General features: G+C 42.5%; 1 protein-coding gene across 1 annotated transcript in view; it reads right to left on the bottom strand.

Annotated features, from left to right (window-relative positions):
* The window catches only part of dzank1 (double zinc ribbon and ankyrin repeat domains 1), a 102,239-nt gene that overhangs the window by 16,540 nt on the left and 61,416 nt on the right, over window positions 1-24,283 (bottom strand). The window contains exons 14-17 of the mRNA XM_043696847.1: window positions 13,872-13,975; window positions 8,356-8,430; window positions 6,328-6,427; window positions 4,861-4,955 (exon numbers count right to left, since the gene is read on the bottom strand). Of these exons, the coding sequence (XP_043552782.1) occupies window positions 4,861-4,955; window positions 6,328-6,427; window positions 8,356-8,430; window positions 13,872-13,975 (374 nt within the window). The remainder of the gene's footprint in view (window positions 1-4,860; window positions 4,956-6,327; window positions 6,428-8,355; window positions 8,431-13,871; window positions 13,976-24,283) is intronic.

Here is a 24,283-nt window from a genome sequence, read left to right as displayed (position 1 = left end):
TTGAAATATATACATAACATAAACAAAATATACATAAGCTATGGATTATAATAATGACAGATTCAATTTTGTTACTATAGACTGGGACAGTAATAATGCAAAGGGCAATGAGCAAAAAGAGATTATAAAGTGTGAACAGGAGAATTTTTTGATCAGTATATTATTAGTCCAATGAGGAAAGACGCAATACTGGATCTGATTCTGGGGAGGAAGGTGGATCACGTGTCAGAAAGAAAATCTTTGAAAGAACAGTGATCATTGGTTTAGATTAATTATGGAAAAGGTGAAGGAGCAATCTAGAGCAAAAATATTTCAATGAAGTAATGCCTGTCCAAGTAACCTGGAATCAAAGTTTGGCAAACAAAATTTAATCAAACAACTAGTCAACAAAAACAAGGTCCATTTTCATCAGGAAAACAGAAGCTCTGGATGACAAAAGAGATAGACAGTTCAAGTTGTGGCAGAAAAAGTGTGCATTGCAGATATAAAGTTAATAATAAAAGTGAGAATAGAGTTATGGTGTTGAAGTGAGAAAGAGAATCAGAGAGGCAAAGAGAAAGTAAGAGAAGAGACTGGCAGCTAACATAAATGGAAAGGGAATCTTTCACAGGGGTACAAATATTAAGTGTAGTAATAGGTGGGATAAGGCTGATTAAGTATCACAAAGGAAATGCACTCATGAAGGCAAAGTGCATGGTTGTGATATAGAACACATCAATTGTCTTTATAAAGGAACAAGATTCTGCTACAATCATAAAGAAAGAGGAAGAATGAAAGGCTAAACCCAACAACTACAGGCCGGTTACTATAACCTTGGTGATTAAAAAGCTTTAAAAACAGTTATTTAGGACCAAATAACAGTTAATTAAATAAGTATAGACTTGAGAAACCAGCATGGATTTGTAAAAGGTAAATCATTTTCAACTCCAGAAACCTTCTGCCCTCAATGTTACACCTACTGTGGAAACAATCTGAAGCCCATCTATTCTACACTATTCTATTTTCACCCATATGTCTATCTAATGACCACTTAAATGCCCTTGAAGTTGGCAAGTCTACTACTGTTGCAGGCAGGGCATTCCACACCCCCTACTGCTCTGTCCTATATCAATCATCCCTCAATTTAAAGTTACGTACCCTCATGTTAGCCATCACTACCTGAGGAAAAAGGCTCTCAGTGTCCACCCTATCTAACCCTCTGATTATCTTATATGTCTTATCTTATTTGTTCCACTTAAGTCACCTCTCAACCTTCTCTCTAATGAAAACAGCCTCAAGTCCCTCAGCCTTTCCTCATAAGACCTTTCCTCCATACCAGGCAATATTCTAGTAAATCCCCTCTGAATCCTTTCCAAAGCTTCCACATCCTTCCTGCAATGCAGTGACCAGAACTGTACACAATACTCCAAGTGCAGCCACACCAAAGTTTTGTACAGCTGCAGCATGACCTCATGGCTCTGAAACTCAATCCCTCCACCAATAAAAGCTAACACACCATATGCCTTCTGAAAAACCCTATCAACTGGGTGGCAACTTTCAGGGATCTATGCACATGGACACCGAGATCTCTCTGCTCATCTACATTAACAAGAATCTTACAATTAGCCCAGTACTCTTTATTCCTGTTGCTCCTTCCAGAGTGAATTATTCTCACACTTTTCTGCATTAAACTCCGTTTGCTACTTCTCAACCCAGCTCTGTAGCTTATCTATGTCCCTCTGTAACCTGCAACATTCTTCAGCACTATCCACAACTCCACTGACCTGAGAGTCATCCGCAAATTTACTAAATCATCCTACAATGCCCTCAACCAAGTCATTTATAAAACTGACAAACTGCAGTGGCCCCAAAACAGATCTTTGCGGTACACCATTAGTAACTGAACTGTTCCCATCAACCACCACTCTCCGTCTTCTTTCAGCTAGCCAATTTCTGATCCAAACTGCTAAATCACCCTCAATCCCATGCCTCTGTATTTTATGCAATAACCTACCATGGGGAACCTTATCAAACACCTTTACTGAAATCCAAATACACCACATCAACCGTTTTACCCTCATCCACCTGTTTGGTCACCTTCTAAAAGAACTCAATAAGGTTTGCGAGGCACAACCTAACCTTCACAAAACAGTGTTAACTATCACTAATCAAATTATTACTCTCTAGATGATTATAAATCCTATCTCATATAACGTTTACCAACACTTTACCCACAATTCACTGGTTTATAATTACCAGGGTTGTCTCTACTCCCCTTCTTGAACAAGGTAACAACATTTGCTATCCTCTAGTCTTCTGGCACTCCTCCTGTAGATAATGACGACATAAAGATCAAAGCCAAAGGCTCTGCAATCTCCTCCCTGGCTTCCCACAGAAACCGAGGATAAATTCCATCCAGCCCAGGGGACTTATCTATTTTCACACTTTCCAGAATTGCTAACACCTCCTCGTGAACCTCAATCCCATCTAGTCTAATAGCCTGTATCTTAGTATTCTTCTCAACAACATTTTCTTTTTCCGGTGTGAATACTGACAAAAAAACATTCATTTAGCTCTTCTCCTATCTCCTCGGAGTCCACATACAACTTCCCACTACTCTCCTTGAATGGCCCTAATCTTTCTCTAGTCATTCTTTTATTCCTGATATACCTATAGAAAGCTTTAGGGTTTTCCTTGATCCTACCTGCCAACGACTTCTCATGTCCCCTCCTGGCTCTTCTTAGCTCTTTTAGGTCTTTCCTGCTGGGGAAGGATATATTTCCCTCTCTACCCACACGTACGTTCTGGAGAGACCATTCCCTCCTTCGTCAGATTCACATACCCCACCCCCGGCACCTTCCCCTGCCACCGCAGGAAGTGCAAAACCAGTGCCCACCTCCATTCAAGAATCTTTCCACATTCGACAGAAATTTACCTGTTCTTTTACGCACATTATCTACTGTATCCATTGCACCTGATGTGGTCTCCTGTACATGGGGGAGACAGGTTGCCAACTTGCAGATCGTTTCAAAGAACATTTCTGCAACAACTGCATCAACCAACCCTTCGCCCTATGGCTGAACATTTTAACTTCCACTCCCACTCCGCGAAGTACATGCTGGTCTTGGGCCTACTCCATCGCCAAACCCTTACCACCCGACACCTGGAGGAAGAATGCCTCATCTTGCGCCTTGGGAGCCTGTAACCACACATGATATGGATTTCACCAGTTTCCTCATTTCTCCTCTCCCCACCTTATCCCAGTCCCAAGCCTCCAACTCAGCACTGTGCCCTTGACCAGTCCTACTTGTCCATCTTCCTTCCTTCTCACCCATCCCTCCCACCCATCACTTCCAACTGCACCTTCATCTACCTACCACATTCCCAGCTACTTTCCCCCTAGCCCCACTCCCCTCCCATTTATCTCTCAGCCCCCCTGGGCCCCAAGCCCCATTCCTGATGAATGGCTTATGCCTGAAATGTCGATTCTCCTGCTCCTCGGATGCTGCCTGACCTGCTGTGCTTTTCTAGCACGACACTCTCGACTCTAACCTCCAGCATCTGCAGTCCTCACTTTCCCCTAACTTGTAACTCTCAAGCCCCTAACTTAGCCTTCACACCTCAGCATAACATAAGCCTGCTTCTTCCTCTTGTCAAGAGATTCAAATTCTTTAGTAAACCATGGCTCCCTTGCTCGACCACTTCCACCCTGCCTGCTGGGTACATGCTTATCCAAGGACACGCAGTACCTGTTCCTTAAGTGCTCTTCAGTTCTGTAAAACTTTGGTCTGACCTTATCAGGACTACTGCATTATGTTTAGGGCACCAAAGAATACATTGGTCTTGGCGGGGTACAATGCAGATGCCTTAAATTATACCTGAGCTAACAGCATGCAATTCTGGTCTCCTTGCTATCGGAAGGATGTTGTGAAACTTGAAGGGGTTCAGAAATGATTTACAAGGATGTTGCCAGGGTTGGAGGATTTGAGCTATCGGGAGAGGGTGAATAGGCTGGGGCTGTTTTCCCTGGAGCTTAGGAGGCTGAGGGGTGACCTTATAGAGGTTGAAAAGATATGAGGGGCATGGATAGGATAAATAGACAAAGTCTTTTTGCTGGGGTGGGGGAGTCCAGATCTAGAGGGCATAGGTTTAGGATGAGAGGGGAAAGATATAAAAGAGACCTAAAGGACAATGTTTTCACCCAGAGGGCGGTACGTGTATGGAATGAGCTGCCAGAGGAAGTGGTGGAGGCTGGTACAATTACAACATTTAAAAGGCATCTGGATGGGAATATGAATAGGAAGGGTTTGGAGGGATATGTGCCGAGTGCTGGCAGGTGGTACTAGATTGGGTTGGGATATCTGGTCGGCATGGATGGGTTGGCCCGAAGGGTCTGTTTCCGTGCTGTACATCTCTATGACTCTATGAGGTTAAACTAATATGGTCTGCATCCCTACAAGTTTAGAAGATTGGAATTTACAAAGGGATTCGGTGGGGCAAAGAGAAATCTTCAAAAAGAAACCAAAATCAAAGGAACTGAAACCTAAACTTACAGCTTAGGAGTGAAACCAGAAAGCATGCTTTCACACAAAGGAGAGAGGAAATCTGGAACATGCTCCTCCAAGTCACAAGTTTTAATTTCAGTTTTTAAAACTGAGGTCGATGGCTTTTCTTAGGAAAGGATAATTAAGGGACGAGAGGGCTCTGCAAAGTGACCCAGGCTAAGATCAGGATCTCATTGTGTTAGACATGCTACCATTCCGCAGCATAACATTTTAGTGCAAGTTATTATACAAACTGAAATAAAATTCAGAACAAGTACTTCTCATAGGCTGGTGTTAGCATTTCACAATATTTAAGGATATTATAAGGAATACCAACTGGCAATCTCTCTTCTTTTGTTGTCACTTGTCTTTTCCTCCTTGAACTTTTGGGTTTCTTGCTTGAGCATGCTTCGTCTGAATGAGACTCACTGGCTGCATACAGAAATATTGCACTGAGAAGGATGACCATTGTAGTAACATCAGAACCAGTCACAGTTAACAGTTTTGGTGACAAATAGAATTGTGTTTCCTTGATGTGCTAGAGGTTATTTCATTTTATGCTGATCTGGTATCTGAAATTTCCACATTATGAAAACTGCAAAGATTATTCATATCTCAAAGATTTCACTAGATTAACATTACAAAAGACCTCTGAAAATACAGCAAGCCTTTCCCCACTGTTGCAAATGTATCTGCTGCACGTCTCCTCTGGAATGTGCACCAAATGGTTTTCCACTTTTAAAATATATTTAGTAGAAGGGGACAGTAGGCCACTGGATTTACCTATAAATTACATTGAGAAAGCCACAGTAAATATTGTAAATGGGAGATGGATGCTGCAAAGGGCCATTGTTAGATTAAGTCATGGCCAACGGAGCAATGTGGGATAGTGTGACTGGATGCAAGGATGATGTTCCCTTTGTCATCATCAGAAAGTCACAAGGGTTTCAGCATGAGGGATAGACCATTTCAGATTCATATGAGAAGAAATGTCTTCACTCAGAGCGTGGCGAACCTGTGGAATTCTCTACCACAGAAGGCTGTGAAGGCCACATCACTGCATATATTTAAGAAACTGATAGATTTTAAGAGACTAAAAATGCCAAGGCATATAGGGAGAGAGCTGGAGCATGGCATTGAGATATAGGATCAGCCATGATCACATTGGATGGTGGAGGAGACACAATTGGACAAATAGCCAGCTGACACTCGAACTTTCCACATTTCTATGTCAGATACTTTGGAATTTATTTTTATAAGCAATGAGAGACTTACAAGCTGTGGAGGAACAAAGCTTGATATGTCCAAGTACACAAATCACTTCCACCTACTGTTGAGGTATAAAAGGCAACTAAAATATGGTTGGGGAGAGGATAGGTATAATTCATTTTGCATTGTTAATGAGTTTTTTTTTCACATATTTGTTGTTATTCTAACAAGGAAGCTGATTTTTATATAAACACATTATAGACACAGATAGAAATACAATGCAGAGCACAAATTGGTTGTTTAATAATTGAAAAAATTGGGATTTTTTTAATAAAGAAAGGTGTTTTCTTGCTTTGTTGAGGTGGAGCTGGTTTCTGTACTGATGTAGTTTATACAATCGTAGCCAGAACATGATTTGGTACAAAGGAGCCAGATTCCTTTAGCTGATACTTTTAGCAACAAAATACAAGCAGGGTGTTCTTACATCGAATCTGTGTGACATTTTCAAACAGAAAGTATTTTGTGCTCTAAATGCCACCCACTCCCTTAAACTGAACAACTGCCGTCAAATCCATACTGCATCAGTGGAACTCACCTAAACTGGTCAGACTACTATGGCAACCATCTCTGCCTTCAGTCACACTACTAAGGAAGTTGTTCTCAGAAAGCTTCCTTGCCTTTCCAGTTAGAATGCTCTGTTGGACAGAAAACAAAGCATAAAAAGGCACCTTGAGCATGTGACTCCTCATCACAACTAAATTTTACTGATGACAACTTACCCAACCAAGGTCAAATCACTCAACCTGCCTCCTAGTCCATTGTTAAACGCAGACTTTCACAAGGCTATGAATATGCCTAGCATCAACTTTATTGAATGAAAGCTGTTTCATTTTCTAAATAGTCTTCAATACAAGTAATTAATTTTCTGTTCCAGTGCTCCTCATTGAGTGTGTAACATGGTTAATATTCAACGTACACTGAAGAAAATCAGTTTCTACCAGTAACAGTGGGTTCAAACATTACCAAATACATTAATAACCCCTCCTCCTCTGTCCTTATCTCATCTTTCCCAGCCATCTGGGTAATCTTCAATTTTGTGTTTTCCTTGAGGATGGTTATGGACATGTTTTAAGGATTTATGATTTGGAGTAAGTTTGGAAGAGTGGGCAGGATCTGGTCCTCTGCTGGGAGTGGGAAGTCTATTTTCCCAGCTGAGCAGTGCTGTCCCCCTGTGGTATTAGCCACTTGTGGCAGCATGCGAGACCGGGTAAGTGCAGTTGCACGTAGGTTGCTGTCACTTGTCCTTCTTTTGTCTTGGGCCTATCTAGTGATTCATGGTAGAGAGTATGCCACCATAAAATATTTACCAGAAGAGGCACTGCAGTAACAAGCAGATTTATAACATGATAGCAGTAAGTATGACCAAAGATCAAAGTGATGATCAGGAAAGGGAAAAGGTTAAAGGATCAGGCTGTGATGATGATCAGGGAAGAAGGGCTGGGCAGACTGAAGGCTTCCTCACCTGGATTGGGCTAGTTGAGGAGGACCAGTGCCACTGGTGGCAGAGGAGACTTTTATTTACAACATAAAGATGTTGTTAGGGGCTATGAGAGTGTAGAGGTTATGTAATTGCTTGAGTAAACCAGATACCTGGACTAATAATGCAGAGGATGAAAATTCAGATCCCTCCAGGGTAGTTTGAGAATTTAATATAAGTTTAACAAAAATCTGGTGTTAGTAAAAGTCATCATGAAACTGCCATATTGTCATTATGAAACTTAACTGGTTTACCAATGAAGAAATCTGCTGTCTTTCCCTGATCAGCACATAACTGCACTCAGTGGCTGTGCTTTAAACTACCCTGGGAAAAGGCTGAGTAAGTCACTACAATGTTTCACCCCAACATGGGCAGTTCAAGAAGGCTGTCCACCAGGACCTTCTCTCAGAATCAAGGGAAGGGCAATATCAGCCACATCATATCCCAAGATGAATTTAAAAAAACATTTGTTGACATTTCTTACCACTCCACCCTCACCCAGTTTCTTGGCTGGTGAAATGCCATTTTACCAAATCCAAATGATCCCTCTCCTATTTCTGTCTGATTTTTAGAAATAGTTTTAATTCATAGCCGTGAAAAAAATCAAAAATATCGAGAATCACAGCAATTGAGGGCATTATGTGGTCAATTAATGGCCTAACACTTCCTTTGTGAGTGAGAACAGTGGCTAGTTTGCCCAGGCTGGGGGCATTTGGAGGAACATTGTGGAGGTGGTGGTCTCTGAAATCCGCCCAGGTCGCTTTAGGAAGCTGACAATGCCAGGAAGGCAAGCAAGCTTGAACCCGATAGAAACCTACATGTTTTTCTTAAACCTTCACAAGTAGAACAGGATATCTGAATCATAAGTAATGTAGGCAGGAGGTTGGCAGGAAATTTCATTTTTATTCAAGTGATCAGTCATTTTAAAACATAATTGCAACCTACAATGTTTTTTAGCATCTATTAAAATCTGGGTCAGTGTTTCAAGTTACTTGATTTCAATGGGGAGCGACCAGTAAACATTACAGAGGGCCTTTACATCATTTCAAAACCAGCAGATAACATGCAACTCCACAGCAAACAAACCTTATTTCCTGCAAGGACAAAGTTCACTTGGAGACTAAGCTCATAACCATCTTCATGGACAGCAGCTGAAACAATCTGTCAGAGAAAAAAGTAAACCAATTAATGCTCCCAACATGAAACAAGTAATCACTAACTTAGGAATGAACCATAGTGGCCTTGCCAAAAATATCCACAACCCTGTGAAGGAATAACAATAAAATGAAATAGCCCGGTGGCTCAGTGGTTAGCACTGCTACCTCACAGCGCCAGAGACCCAGGTTTGATTCCAGCCTCAGGCGACTTTGTGGAGATTGTACATTCTCCTTATGTCTGTGTGGATTTCCTCTGGCTGCTCCAGTTTTATCCCACAGTCCGAAGACACACAGATTAGATGGTTAGGCCATGCTAAATTGCCCATTGCCCATAATGTCCAGGGATGTGCAGGGTGAGGTAGACTAGCTATAAGAAATGCAGGGTTACAGGGATAGGGTTTGATTGAGTTTGGAGGGGGGGGGGGGGAGCGTTGGTGGGTAGAATCTGCATGGGATGCTGTACAGACAACAGTCAGGACTGGATGGGTCAAAGGCCTGTTTGCACATTGTAGGGAGTTTATGATTCTATGGAGTCAGCTATTGCTCAGTTGGTAGCTCTCATACCAGAGTCAGAGGGTTGTGGCCATGACTTTTCTCTCCTTGGAAGTGGAAAGAAGGGGAAATAATGGAGTGGGTTGGCTCTGGAGAGAATTGTCTCACCATCTCTGCAACTAATGCTGGGCAAGAAGGTCCATTGGGGACTTTCACAACTTGCCAGCAATTGAGGCCTTAAGTAGGCAATTTATGGCTTGACATCTGCCATTGCCACCCAATGGGTTAAAAAACTGTCTAGTTTCCCCAATCTACTCCTGACCTCATTGCAGCCTTGGTTCAAACATGGACAAAGATCTGATTCCAGAGGTGAGACGAAAATGATATCCATTGACATCAAGGCTGCATTTGACCGAGTGTTGTAGCAAGAATCCCTAATGGAACTAGAACCATTGAGAATTGGGGAATACTCTCCTCTGGCTGCTCATACTTAACATGTAGGGAGATGGTTGTGGTTGCTGGAGGACATTCATAGCTCCAGGACATCTCTGCAGGTCAGGGACTGTGGTGGGCTCAATCATCTTTGGCTGCATCATCAATGACTTCCCTTATCATTACGTACGTCAGAAGGGGGGTATTTGCTGATGATTTCACAATGTTCAGAACCTCATCAGATACTGAAATAGTCTATGTCCAAATGCATCAAGACCTGGACAATATCCAGGTTTAGACTGACAAATGGCCACATAAGTTTCACAAAATGAGCATCTACAGCACAAGAAAATCTAATCACTTTAACTTTCACAGGTTAACCACTGCTGAATAATCTACTATAAATGTCCTTGGGGTTACCATTGACCAGAAGCTGAACTGGACGAGCCATCTGAATACTGTGGCTACAAAACCAGTTCAGAGGCTAGGACTCCTGCAGTGAGTAACTCACCGCCTGACTTCCCAAAGCCTGGCCATAATCTAAAGGCACAAGTCAGGGGTGTCACTGGACACTCCCCCTTGCCTGGATCAATGCAGCTCCAAAATACTTGAGAAGCTTGACACCATCCAGGACAAAGCAGCCCACTTGATTGGCACCACAAACATTCATTCCACCACCACCAACACAGCACTATATACTATCTATAAGATGCACTGCAGACATTTACCAAGGCTCCTTGGACAACATGTCTCAAACCCACAAGTACTGCCATCTCAAAAGACAAGGGCAGATCGTGGGAACATTGCCACCTTCATACTTGGGAAATACATCACTATTCTTTCTGTCAGCATTTATTGCCTAATCTTAGTTGCATTCCAGAAGATGACAGTGAGCTGCCTTATAGTCATAGAGCTGTACAGCATGGAAACAGACTCTTCGGGCCAACTCGTCCATGCTGACCAGATATCCTAAATAAACCAAGTCCTGTTTTCCAGCATTTGGCCTATACCACTTGAAACCTTTCTATTCATGTACCCATCCAGATGCCTTTTAAATGTTGTAATTGTGCCAGCCCCCACCACTTCGTCTGTCAGCTCACTCCATATATACGCCACCCTCTGTATGGTCCCTTTTAATTCTTTTCCCTCTCACCGTAAACCTATACCTTCTAGTTTTGGATTCCCCCACCCAGGGGAGAAGACCTTGTCTACTCACCCTATCCATGCCCCTCATGATTTTATAAACCTCCATAAGGTCGCCTCTCAGCCTCTGATGCACCAGGAAAAATAGCCCCAGCCTCCGTGTTCTGCATGTGCTGGGTCCACTGTTATTTCTCATTTATACAAACGATTTGGATGAGAACACAGGAAGCGTGATTAGTAAGTTTGCGGATGACACCAACGTTGGTGATATAGTTGACAGTGAGGAAGATTATCTAGGGTTACAAAGGGATCTTGATCAATTCGGCCAATGGGCTAAGGAGTTGGAATTTAATTTGGCTAAATACAAAGTATTGCATTTTGCTAAGATGAGAAAGGGAAGGACTTGTTCAGTAAATGGTAGTGCATTGGGGACAGAGAGAACATTACAGAATAGGTAGATCAAAGGGTTCAGGTAAATGATTCATTGAATATTGCATCACAGGTGGACAGAGTGGTAAAGGCAGCATTTGGAATGCTTGCCTTCATTATTCAGACCACTGAGTTTAGGAATTGGGACATCACGTTGCAGTTGTACAGGACAACGATGAGGCCAACTTAGAGAACTGTGCACAGTTCTAGTTACCCTAATAATATCCTTCCTATATCGGCAAGGATGCAGAAAATACCTACAAGGATGCTATTGGGACTGGAGGCTTTGAGTTATAAGGAGAGGCTGGATAAGCTCGGACGTTTTTTCACTGGACCATACAAGGTTGAGAGATGATCTTAAAGATTTATAAAATCATGACAGGCATAGATAAGGTGAATAGCTAGAGTAGGCAAATTCAAAACTAGAGGACATATTTTTAAGGTGAGAGGATAAAGATTTAAAAAGGACCTGAGGTGCAACTTTTCCACACAGAGAATGGTGCGAATGTGTAATGAACTACCAGAGGTAGTGGTATATGCATGTAAAGTTCCAACATTCAAAAGACATTTGGACAAGTACATGAATAGGAAAGGGTTAGAGGGTTATGGGCCAAATGCAGGGAAATGGGACGATTTTAGTTTGGGAAACTTGGTCGGCATGGACGAGTTGGACCAAAGAGTCTGTTTTCGTGCTTTATGTCTCTATGACTCTATAAGGGCCTTAGCAATTCATAAAACACATAGCTTTAAAATGTGTAAGTAAGTTAAAGCTGATTTTTTACAAGGTGTATACAGGATTGTAGATTTGCTTAACAGGACACAGGTGGAAAAGTTTGACCTGTAGCACAAAATGAGTAACATTGAATCAATTACCTGTTTTACACCCACCTCATTTCTTTTTCCATTGGCTGCTGACACCATCAGTGTATGGAGTCAAGAACACAAACAGCACAAAATCAAACATGTAAAGCTAAACTATTACTTCAACAGCAATTGGAATATCACGTTCAGTTTTGCATGCCTTATGATGTCAAGGCCAGGGAGAATGTGCACTAGTGATTTGTGAAGATGATGTCAAGTTTGAAAGGGGAAGGGCAGGCTTTAGTTATGAGGATCAATTAGAGACACTAGATACAGAAAAACCACAAGTTGAATTGATAAAGCATTTTTAATACGGCACGACATCCCAAGGCACTTCACAGGAAAAAAAATCAAAAAGGAAAACTGATGCTAACTAATATAAGGAGATATTAAGACAGATGACAAAAAATAGGATAGAGGAGGTGGAGAAGAAATCTGATAGAATTGTAAGTACAATACCTCTAAGGAGCTTTTATCAGGTAAATAAGGAAAAACAATTTTCAGTAGCTTACAAATTTGAAAACATTTCAGAACATTGTCGAAAGAAGCAATAACTTGAATTTGTAAAGTGACAAAATGTCACAAGGAATCCTCAGGAGCTTTGTAAAGCAAAGTTAGACTGCGACGCAAGGACAGATAGTCAAAAGCTTGGTCAGAGATATGTTTAAGGAGTGAATTACAGGAAGAAAGAGATTGAGCAGTGGAGAAGCTTAGGCAGGGACCCCGAGAGTTTAGAGTGCTTGGTTAGCTGAAAGTTGTCCCCAACATGTGGAAGAATTAAAATCAGAGTGTTCTAAAGGCTGTGCTTTTAGAATATGTCTACAAGAGCAGCATATATTTAAATAATAGGAAGGGGTATGAGGACAAAGTAAGATTGTTGGAAGACACCAGAGACAATGCTGCAGAGTAAAAGGAAAAGCAACAAATTGGCTTCAATTAGATAGATAAGAATGGAATAAATAAAGTGCAGTCCTATTCAGCTGAGAGTGGAGAGGTGTGAGAGGAAGCTGGTAAGATCATCTCTATTGAGACTGCAATCAAGTTGTGGAAGGTAGGGAGGGATAGTTTACCTTTTCAGAGTCATACAAGTCACAAATCATTTGTGATTTTTTAAGAAGAACCACTTTCCAGTGCATTGGCTGGAACCGAAACCTCATTGGAGGGATTCAAACATGAAGTAATAGAAAAGATGAAGAACAGATTTGGGAGGTAAAAAGTTGTTAAAGAACTTTGGAAAAGAAAGGGGTGTTGGAGATGGGGCCAGCATCATTCATTTGGATTTAAACTGTGACATTGGGCATCCAAGTTAGTGTCATTTCTGTCATTGTCAGTGGCAAGTTTTCTCTCTTGATCATGCCCTTTGCCATTAATTTTTGTTTTAGGTAAATGAGTTGATGCACTCCCTAAACAGGGAATCAATAAGACAGGCAAACAGAAGTTATATTCCCTGCTGGGAATTTCTGGGGTTGGATGTTCTGGCACTATATTTAAAAGCACTTCACACACGGCAAGCCAGAAGTAACCTAGTGTCTACGGTCCTCATTCCCAGCAGCCCCAGAAATGTCTGAAACTCAGCAAAATAACTAGCTCCATGTTGATGGAGGGATAGGAACAGGTAGATCAAACCCGCAAGGTATATTGCAGTGTACTCTTCACAGAAAGGTTGGAAGTCTCCCACAGTCCTCTACATCAGGGTTTATACACCTTCACCAATAATTCTTTCTCTTCTCTTCCACAGATACGGATGGTCAACAACATACAGCAAACCAAAGGTAGATACAACATCTGCTCAATAGCACCACCCACACCAGCTCAAAGATGATGGCTGTGAGCCTTCTGAAGATGCATTGGCAAGGCATTTGCTTACATCCTGCACCAGCACAGTGGAGGGTAGTGTAGCTAGATTAGACTCAGAGATGCAATGTGGAAGGTTATAATTTTTAGTTGAAACATTTGTCAATAAGAGATCCCATGGTGATTTCCAACGATGTGAAAGAAATTATCTAAATGCAAGTTTAATTAAATTACCTTTAAATAGCCTTCTAACCTATTTCTCAAGAATCAAAAATAGTGAGTTTAAGCACTTACCTTTCCCATTTGAGGTTCTCCAAGTAGAGCCCGGAATTCAGTATTGTTTTGTGTATAACTGCGCAGATGAGCACAGATATGATCTAACTGCAACCTCCAATATCCTGCAATGTATAAAGAAAAGTCAAAAATCAACACTTAGCTGACATGTTCCCAAGCTGGGTGTCGTGACTGGCAGCAATAAACCTGAGGAGAAAGTGAGGACTGCAGATGCTGGAGATCAGAGTGTGGTGCTGGAAAAGTTCAGGCAGCATTCAAGGAGCAGGAGAATCAGGCATAAGCCCCTTCATTGGGAATGAGGCTTGTGGGCTGGAAGGGCTGAGAGATAAATGGGAGGGGGATGGGGCTGGGGAGAAGGTAGCTGAGAATGCAATAGGTAGATGAAGGTGGAGGAGAGGGTGATAGGTCAGAGAGGAGGGTGGAGTGAATAGATGGGAAAGATGATGGACAGGTCAGGAGGGCGGTGCCGAATTGGAGGCTTGGGACTCGAATAATGTGGGGGGAGGGGAAATGAGGAAACTGGTCCACATTGATCCCATGTGATTGCAGGGCCCCAAGGCAGAATATGAGGTGTTTTTCCTCCAGGTGTCAGATGGTAAGGGTTTGGTGATGGGGAAGGCCCAGGACCTGCATGTCCTTGGCAGAGTGGGAGGGGGAGTTGAAGTGTTCAGCCACAGGGTGGTGGGGTTCGTTTGTGCAGATGTTCTCTGTAACGATTTACAAGTTGGTGTCCCATCTCCCTGATGCAGAGGTGACCACATTGGGTGCAACAGTTACAGTAGATGACATTATGGAAATACAGGTACATTTCTGTCGGATGTGGAAGGATCCTTTGGGGCTGAAAATGTGTTGCTGGAAAAGCGCAGCAGGTCAGGCAGCACCCAGGGAACAGGAGAATCAACGTTTCGGGCACAAGCCCTTCCTGAAGAAGGGCTTATGCCCGAAACGTCGATTCTCCTGTTCCCTGGATGCTGCCTGACCTGCTGCGCTTTTCCAGCAACACATTTTCAGCTCTGATCTCCAGCATCTGCAGACCTCACTTTCTCCTCAAGGATCCTTTGGGGCCTTGGATGGAGGTGAGGGAGAGGGTGTGGGCACAGGTTTTGCACTTCCTGTGGTGGCAGGGCAAGGTGCCGGGAGTGGGGTGTGGGCTGGCACGGGGTGTGGATTTGACAAGGGAGTCGCGGAGGAAATGTTGATGGGATGGGGAGGGAAATATATCTCTGGTGGTGGGGCCCATTTGTAGATGCGGAAGTGGCAGAGGATGATGCGATGTACACAGAGGTTTGTGGGATGGAAGGTGAGGACCAGGGGAATTCTGTCCTTGTTGCATTGAAAGGACGGAGGTGTGGGAAGAGGAGGAGATGTGCTGGCGGGCATCATCAACCATGAGAGAAGGGAAATTGCTATCTTGGAAGAAGGTGGAATTGGTCCTCCTGGGAACAAATGCGGCAGAGGCGGAGGAATTGGGAATAAGGGATGGTGTTTTCACAGGAGGCAGGGTGAGAGGAGGTGAAGTGTTAGTGGCTGTGTGAGTCAGTGGGCTTGTAGTAGATGTCCATGGTTAGTTGGTCGCCAAAGATGGAAATGTCGAGGAAGGGGAGGGAGGTGTCCGAAATGGTGCAGATGAATTTGAGGTCAGGGTGAAAGGTGTTAGTGAAGTTGATGAACTGTTCAATCTCATTATGGGAGCACAAGATATTGCCGATACAGACATTGATGTAATGGAGGAACAGGTGGGGAGTGGCGCCAAGGTAGCTGTGGAAGATGGACTGTTGCATGTACCTGACAAAGAGACAGGCATAGCTGGGTCAGGTGCCCACGGGCTATTCCTTTGGTTTGGAGGAAGTGGGAGGATTGGAAGGAGAAGTTGTTATGGGTGAGGGCTAGATGAGCCAGGTGGATGAGGGTATCGGTGGAAGGGCACTGGTTGGGACAGTGAGAGAGGAAGCAACAGATGGCTTGGAGACCTTCATCGTGGCGGATGGATGTGTACAGAGACTGGATGTCCATGGTGAAGATGAGGCATTAGGTGCCAGGGAAACTAAAGTCTTGGAGGTGGTGAAGGGCGCGGGTGGTGTCCCGAACATAGGTGGAGAGTTTCTGGACTAAGGAGGACAGAATGGTGTCAAGGTGTGCAGAGTTGAGTTCAATTCTACCTATCGAATTCTCAACTACCTTCCCTCCAACCCCTGACCTGCTGTGCTTTTCCAGCACTCCCCTCTCAGCAATAAACCTGACAAATGAATTAGCATAAGAGCTGAAACTTAGTAAAGTCAACATCTAAAAAAAATAAAAAATGTGTATTAAAAATGACAGCTTATGTCTACGTAACACCTTAAACAGCCTAGGATACTTCACAAGAACATAATTTAACAACATTTGGCACTTTCCACACAAAGAAACATTAGTACTAAAACCTTCAGAGTATTAAAGAGTGTCTCAAAAGAGCAACTGAAGATAAAGGAGAGGAGATGTTTAGGGAGAGAATTCCAGAGCTCAGGAACTGGGCAGCTCTGGAATGATGCACTTTGGCATCACAGAGATCACTGCGTAGACAGTTTCAAAGGGCACACTGGGAAGTTCAAAAGATGAAATTACAATAACAATTCAAGTTATGTAGCACCTTTAATGTAACGTCCCAAGGCGCTTTACAGGAGTGCTACAAAATATAACATGACACAATCACAGAGGTCAGATCACCAAAATATTGGGGAAAGAGGATGGTTTTAAGGCATGTGTTAAAGGACAAAGGCATGGTAGACAAGCAGAGGTGAGGAGACAATCTAGATTTTAAGGCCAATGCAACTGAAGACACAGTCAGCAATGGTGGAGATATTAAAATCAAGTTTGAGTGATCTAGATTTGAGGAATTCAGGTATTCCACAGGGCTATGGCTTTGGCAGAGATTTTAAGTTCAGGGAAGAATGAGGTCCTGGGTGGCTTTGAAAATAAGAATGGGAATTTTAAAAACAAGATGTTACTTAATGGGAGCTGTTGCAGATGCATGAGCACAGGGGTAATAGGCAAATGGGAATTGATAAGAATGACACAAATAGAAAAATCTTGTATGACTTCCGGTTTAGAGGGGATACAATGTACGAGACCAACCAGGAATGAAATAGTCCAGATGCAACAAAGGCTTGGGTGAGGATTTCAGCACAAATAAGTTGTGACAGGGACAATGTCGAGTAATGTTTCGGAGGCGTAAAGAAGGGTGAATAGGTGGTTATAAGGTTATATTGGAGTCATTATACATCAAATATTGCACTTTTATGCCCTGATGGGGTGAGTTCATAGTGAGGTGAGTGCATACATTTATGCTGGCAGACATCATACCAATTTCCTGGCATCACCCTATCCAGAAGCCACTTTATTTAAAGAGATAGGATGGGGGTGGGATGGCAGGGTTAAAGTGACGAGTAGCTAATTCTCCTCGTTAACGCCCTAAAAAGGCTGCCTGAGTGGACCATCAGATTCCTGAATGTATTGGGCAACACTATGACTCTATGACTGCAGATCAAAGTTAAAAAGTGTGGCGCTGGAAAAGTACAGCAGGTCAGGCAGCATCAGAGGAGCAGGAGAGTTGACAATTTGGGCATATTCCTGATGAAGGGCTTATGCCAGAAAAGTCGACTCTCCTGCTCATCGGATGCTGCCTGACCTGCTGTGCTTTTTCAACGCCACACCTTTTGACTCTGCTTTGAGGTGGGTCTGACAGTGGCAGATTCACCATTTGTAGTGATGGCTTGGATGATGCTTTCCTTTATGGTTAAAGTTAGGGAGAGTGAGCATCTATTCTGGGAGCCCTCTCTCTGTCACTTACCATTAAGGGCTGCCTGCTTTTTAATGAATTATCCAGATCAGAGAGCCCACCTGTCATCCTTACTTGGATGGAAAATCCATCCTCTGGCCTTCATTGGCCAATTTAGGGAAAATTAAAGCCAATTATGTCTCGACACAGAATGGACCCAAACCCCTATTTAACCCCACGAACAGGGTCCCAAAGCTCATGGGTAAAATCTGCTCTAAGCTGGTGAACAAACTGGTTTAGTCTCAGTTTGTGCCAGGAAGTGGGAATGAGCCAGTAGCTAAGGATGAACATCTCCGGGACACCCGCACCAATCAACCCCACTGCCCATGGCCCAACATTTCAACTCCCCCTCCCACTCTGCTGAGGACATGCAGGTCCTGGGCATCCTCCACCACCACTCCCTCACCACACGACACCTGGAGGAAGAACGCCTCATCTTCTGCCTCGGAACACTTCAACCCCAGGGCATCAATGTGGACATCACCAGTTTCCTCATTTCCCCTCCACCACCTTACTCCAATTCCAACCTTCCAGCTCAGCACTGGCCTCATGACCTGTCCTACCTGCCAATCTCCCTTCCCCCTATCCACTCCACCCTCTGACCTATCATCTTCATCCCTACCCCCATTCACCTATTTTAACTCTCCACCCTGGAGGCTTCCTGCTTCTATTCCTGATGAAGGGAAGCTGCCTGAACTGCTGTGCTTTTTCAGCACCATTCTGATCTAAACTGCATCTGCAGTCCTCATGTTTACCTAATGAAAATGACAGGTTACACCTTCTCCACATTTAAATAGAGAAATCCTCTGCTTATCCAGTGCTAGAGGTTGAGTACAAACCTTGCAACGAAATTACATTAGAATTGAAACATTAGCTGTTCCACTTGCCACAAATGCTGCCTGACCTGCTGGATTTTTCCAGCACTTTCAGCTTCTGTTTCTTTATTTCAGATTTCCTTTCCTGCAGTCTTTTGCTCTTTTTATGTTTATCCAGGCTGTGAAATAAATTCAAACCCATTTGTCAACAAGAAGATAAAATACACGATCATCTATGGGATAATGATTATGTGGATTAAATGACTAAAGAATGAGATTGGAAAATAAAAGCAAACAGATGACGCTAGAGCTTTGACCATCACCTGCCAGGAGATATTACTAGAGGTGACCAAAGTCAAAGGAATAGATTGGAAAATAAAAGCAAACAGATGATGCTAGAGCTTTGACCATCACCGGCCAGGAGATATTACTAGAGGTGACCAAAGTCAAAGGAATGGATTTGAAGTAATAGCTGAAAGGAGGAGAGATGGATAGATATGCAGAGATTTGGGAAGGGAACTCCAGAGCTTTAGGCCTCAGCACATCTGCCACAGTGAAATGACTCAAATCACAATCTTCAGCTGGCCAAAGTTTAAGAATGCAGAGTTCTCAGAAGATTATCAGGCTGAAGGAGAACACAAAGACAGGGTGGGATAAGCCCATGGAGACACTAAATGAAGATGACCACAGGAGCAAAAGCAGGTTAGCGAGTGCAAAGATTTGGGGTGAATGAGAGTGGATGGTGAATTTTAAAGAATCCCAATTTTACAGAGGGTACCAGCCAGGAGCATATTGGTATTGTCAGATTGCGAGGGAAAAGGTGGATAAAGCTTCAGCAGCAGTGAGTTAAGCACAGGAGAAGACAGGTGATGACTTGGAGGTGTGAGTAGATTGCATTGATAATGGACAGAATATAAAATCTGAAACTCAGTTTTGTATAAGGATGTAAGGGTCTGAAAGCGCTAATGCTGAGCAGTATTTTAAATGCTAACTACTGTGATAAAATCACAGGGATGTGGCCAGGAGAACAACCAAAGATTGGAAGAGGTAAGATCTACTATCTTGTTCTTCCTTATAGATATTATTACAGAAACTATCATATCAATGTAACTAGAACATACTTGCAATCTTGCAATAAACTACTATTTAAGAGCTTCTTCTCATTCGACTACCGAGTGGCTCTCCTTTTCCACATTAAACCAAGTACTCCCTGAACATCCTTACCAAAGGCCGGTACCATCAACTCTACTAGACAGCTCATGCAACATGGCAAGCTGTTATGAGGACTCATCTTGCAACACTCAGTCCCAGAGTGTGGGCAGGAAGAGGAATGGAGTCTGTGACTAAGGAATAGTATTTTAGAGGGGACTGTAGATAATGTAATTGGTCATTGCAGACTATAGGAAATGTCTAATCATTCAAGGCAGAATAAAGGACAAGACCATGTGACAAATTAGGGGCAGTGGAGCAATGTTCCAGTTCAGAATGATCCCCAATAAACAACCAGTTTTGGTAATGGAAAGCGCAAACTGACAACGAGATCTGGTGATTAATGACTAAACTAGTCCTTCACCATAAACATTCAAGCCTGAATCTTGAGGACCTAAGATGTGGATCATACCGGGAAACAACCAGGGTGAGAGACACTAATGATTTTAATGGAGAATGAGATATTAATAGTGCGAGATTAGCCGCATATGTCATTGTGAGTAGAGGAGCAAAAGTTAAGACTGTAAGGAATTTGAAAGTACGTGATTTGGGAGAAACATTTTTTTGAGTTAAACAGAAAAGCAATTTGGATTAGGCGCAGGAAGGCTTCAGGGTAAACATTGGCAAAAAAAAAACCTCCTGCCAAATACTACAACCAGCCTTCCTCCATATTGAACAACACTTGGAGGAAGCACTGAAGGTGACAAGGATGAAAAATGTACTCTGGGTGGGGGATTTCAATGTCAAACATCAAGAGTGGGCCAGTAACAGCATTACTAATCAAGCTAGTCAGGTCCTAAAGGACATAGCAGCAAGACTGAGTCTGTGGCAGATGGTGAGGGAAGAGAGAAAAACAAATTGACCTCATCTTTATAATCTGCCGGCTGTAGATGCATCTGTCCATGACAGTACCTTTATATCCAGAATACACTTCATCATGTTGTGTGGCTCTATCACTATGTTTGAGAGTGTGGTGCTGGAAAAGCGCAGCAGGTCAGGCAGTATCCGAGGAGCAGGAGAATCAATGTTTCAGGCATAAGCCCTTCATCGGAAATGAATCAGGCTTATGCCAGAAACGTTGATTCTCCTGCTCCTCAGATGCTGCCTGACCTGCTGTGCTTTTCCAGCACCACACTCTTGACTTTGATCTCCAGCATCTGCAGTCTTCACTTTCTCCTATTATTACCATGTTAAATGGGACAGCATTTGAACAGACCTGGCAACTCAAGATTGGGAATCCAAAAGGCACTGTGGACCACCAACAGCAGCAGACTTGTACTCCAACACAATCTGCAATGTCATGGGTTGGGAAGATAGGAAGACAGTGAACTCAAAGAAGAACAAGACAGGATGGAAACTGAAATCATTACGGGTGAAACATCAGTGCAGAGAATGGCTGAGGATAGCATTGAAGATATCTCGGTATGAAATGCGGTGTGATACTTGGGTAGGCAGTAATGATTGAGGAATTTAAAGTTGAGGGAAGAATGGTGGATCAAAGTGAGATGTTTAAAGGAGAAGCTGCCAGAGGAAGGTGGTGGTGATGGGGGAGCAGGTGGCAGATAAGCTGTAGTTTTATGTTAAGAATAATAATGCCATCACAGGGGTCTGAATGGGCAAGTGGTGGAAGGTATAGAGTCATAGAATCATACAGCATGGAAACAGACTGTTTGGTCCAACCAGTCCATGCTGACCATGTTCCCAAACTAAACTAATCCCACCTGACTGCGCATGGCCCATGACCCGCCAAACCTTTCTTATTCATGAACTTATCTGAATGTCTTTGAAACATTGTAACTGTACCTACATCTAACATTTTTTCTGGCAGTTCATTCTGCACATGAACCACTATCTGTGTAAAACTGTTGCTCCTTCATGTCCTTTTTAAAACTTTCGCCTCTCACCTTAAAAATATGCCCCCTTGTTTTGAACACCCCCATCCTGGGGAAAAGACCCTAGGATGTCATTCACCTTATCTATGCCACTCATGATTTTATAAACCTCAATGAGGTCACCCCTCAACCTTGTACACTCCAGTTAAAAAGGTCCCAGCCTTTCCCATCTATTTTTATATCTCAAACCCTTCATTCCTGGCAACATTAAGATAAATCTTTTCTGAACCCTCTCCAGTTTAATAATTTTCTTCCTATAACAGGGCGACCAGAACTGCACATGTTGTGCCAGAAGAGGCTTCACCAATGTCCTGTACAACCTCAATGACACCCAAACTCCAGTACTCAAAGGTCTGAGCAATGAAGGTGCTGAATGCATTCTTAACCACCCTGCCTATGTGTGATGCAAATTTCAACGAATTATGTACCTGAACCCCTAGGGCTCTCTGCTCGACAACATTATCTACAGTCCCACCATTAATTGTATATGTCCTCCCCTTGTTTGGTTTACCAAAATGCAATATCTCACATTTATTCAAATTAAAATCCATCTGCCACCCCACAGCCCATTGACGCAATTGATCAAGATCTCTTTGTAATCTTAGATAAGCTTCTTCACTGTCCAGTAGACCACCAGTTTTGGTGTCATCTGAAAACTTACTAACCACGCCTTCACATCCAAATCATTTGTATAAATGACTAACAAAACTGGATCCCATTCCAATCCCTGTGGAACACCATTGGTCACAAGCCTGGTGTGGAAACATTATTAAGGGCAAATAATGGTGTCATTATCCATCAGTCAAGTTTGCATAAAGGCCATGTTGCTAATGAATCCTCCACAACAGCTCACACATGTCAATGTCTTGTTAACATAAATAAATGGATAAGAAGCATCATAGAATCATAGAAACTCTACAGTGTGGAAACAGCCCTTTTGTCCAACAAGTCCACATTGACCCTCCGAAGACTAACCTATCCAGACCCATTCCCCTACCCTATTACTCTACATTTACTCTGACTAATGCACCTATCCTATACATCCCTGAACATTATGGGCAATTTTGCATGGCCAATTCACTTAACCTGCACATCTTTGAACTGTGGGAGGAAATCGGAGCATCCGGAAGAAACCCACGCAGACATGGGGAGAATGTGCAAAGTCCGCATTGTCACCAGAGGCTAGAATCAAACCAGGGTCCCTGGCACAGTGAGGCAGCAGTGCTAACCACTGAGCCACCTTACTGCCCCTAACCAGGAGGCTACTTGATGAGTTTTCTTTACGCAACATATCTCAAGAGATGCACAGAGGGTTATCAGCAGAGAGATAGCAAGAGACGGTTAAGAAGGTTGCAAAATGATAGAAAAGAAGTGAAGAATTGGACATGTAGTGGAAAAATTCAGACAGAAGGTCTTCTACTCTTGCTTCTGGGTTCCTGACCCAGAAATCATCTCATTATTTATGCAAGAACTAAAGCACATGACTCTATCCATCAGCACTATTTTCAATATTACCAATTCAGGTATACATTGCATTTTTTGACAATAATTTCTTGTGTCAGCAGCATGGATAATCTTTAAACAGTTCACTTAAAAATGTTTTTTATAATAATATTTAAATTTGAGTTTAAAATGTTAAATGGCATTGAAAAAGACCTAAGACAAACATGAAAAGGCAATTATGTTAAAGAGTTTCTGAACACTTGATTCATGTCCAATCATGCCTAACAGGTTGAAATACAGTTTGTCTATTTTGACTGGAAATTTTATTTAGGTTAACTTTTCACAAATACTAATTAGTCAGCAACTTTTGACAAAATTGCTAAACTATCATGTATGATTTGCTCCAGGAACAGTAAGGTTTTCTAAACCCCCAATCATTCCAGCAGCCAACATCTCAGTGGAAAATCTACGTACAGCTTATATGCCTTTAAGGAAATAGATGAAACTTAAAGGTATATTCATGTTAATTCAGAACAATAGAATTATTTCCAGTTTTTCCACTTTAATCCCTTGATTATGCACATTTTGCCGTTTAAAAATAAACATATTAAACATGTTAATACAATGATTTGGAGATGCCAGCGTTGGACGGGGGTGTACAAAGTTAAAAATCACACAACACCAGGTTATAGTCCAACAGGTTTAATTGGAAGCACACTAGCTTTCGGAGCGATGCTCCTTCATCAGGTGATAGTGGAGGGCTCGATCGTAACACAAATTTATAGCAAAAATTTGCAGTGTGATGTAACTGAAATTATACATTGAAAAATTAATTGTCTGTTAAGCCTTTCATCTGTTAGAATGCAGTGATAGTTTCACTTCTTTCATGTGTAAATCACAAAACCCTTTTTTTTAAAGTTGCATTCTCGGGTTAGCTGTTAACAATGGTGATATCTGGACAATATGTTGAACATATTGTCTAGCTATCACCATTGTTAACAGCTAACCCGAGAATGCAACTTTCTCGGGTTAGCTGTTAACAATGGTGATATCTGGACAATATGTTGAACATATTGTCTAGCTATCACCATTGTTAACAGCTAACCCGAAATGCAACTTTAAAAAAAAGGTTTTGTGATTTACACATGAAAGAAGTGAAACTATCACTGTATTCTAACAGATGAAAGGCTTAACAGACAATCAATTTTTCAATGTATAATTTCAGTTACATCACACTGC

The sequence above is a fragment of the Chiloscyllium plagiosum genome, chromosome 9 (assembly GCF_004010195.1).
Source record: "Chiloscyllium plagiosum isolate BGI_BamShark_2017 chromosome 9, ASM401019v2, whole genome shotgun sequence".
NCBI lineage: Eukaryota > Metazoa > Chordata > Chondrichthyes > Orectolobiformes > Hemiscylliidae > Chiloscyllium > Chiloscyllium plagiosum.
This window is presented reverse-complemented; position numbering and strand designations above follow the sequence as displayed.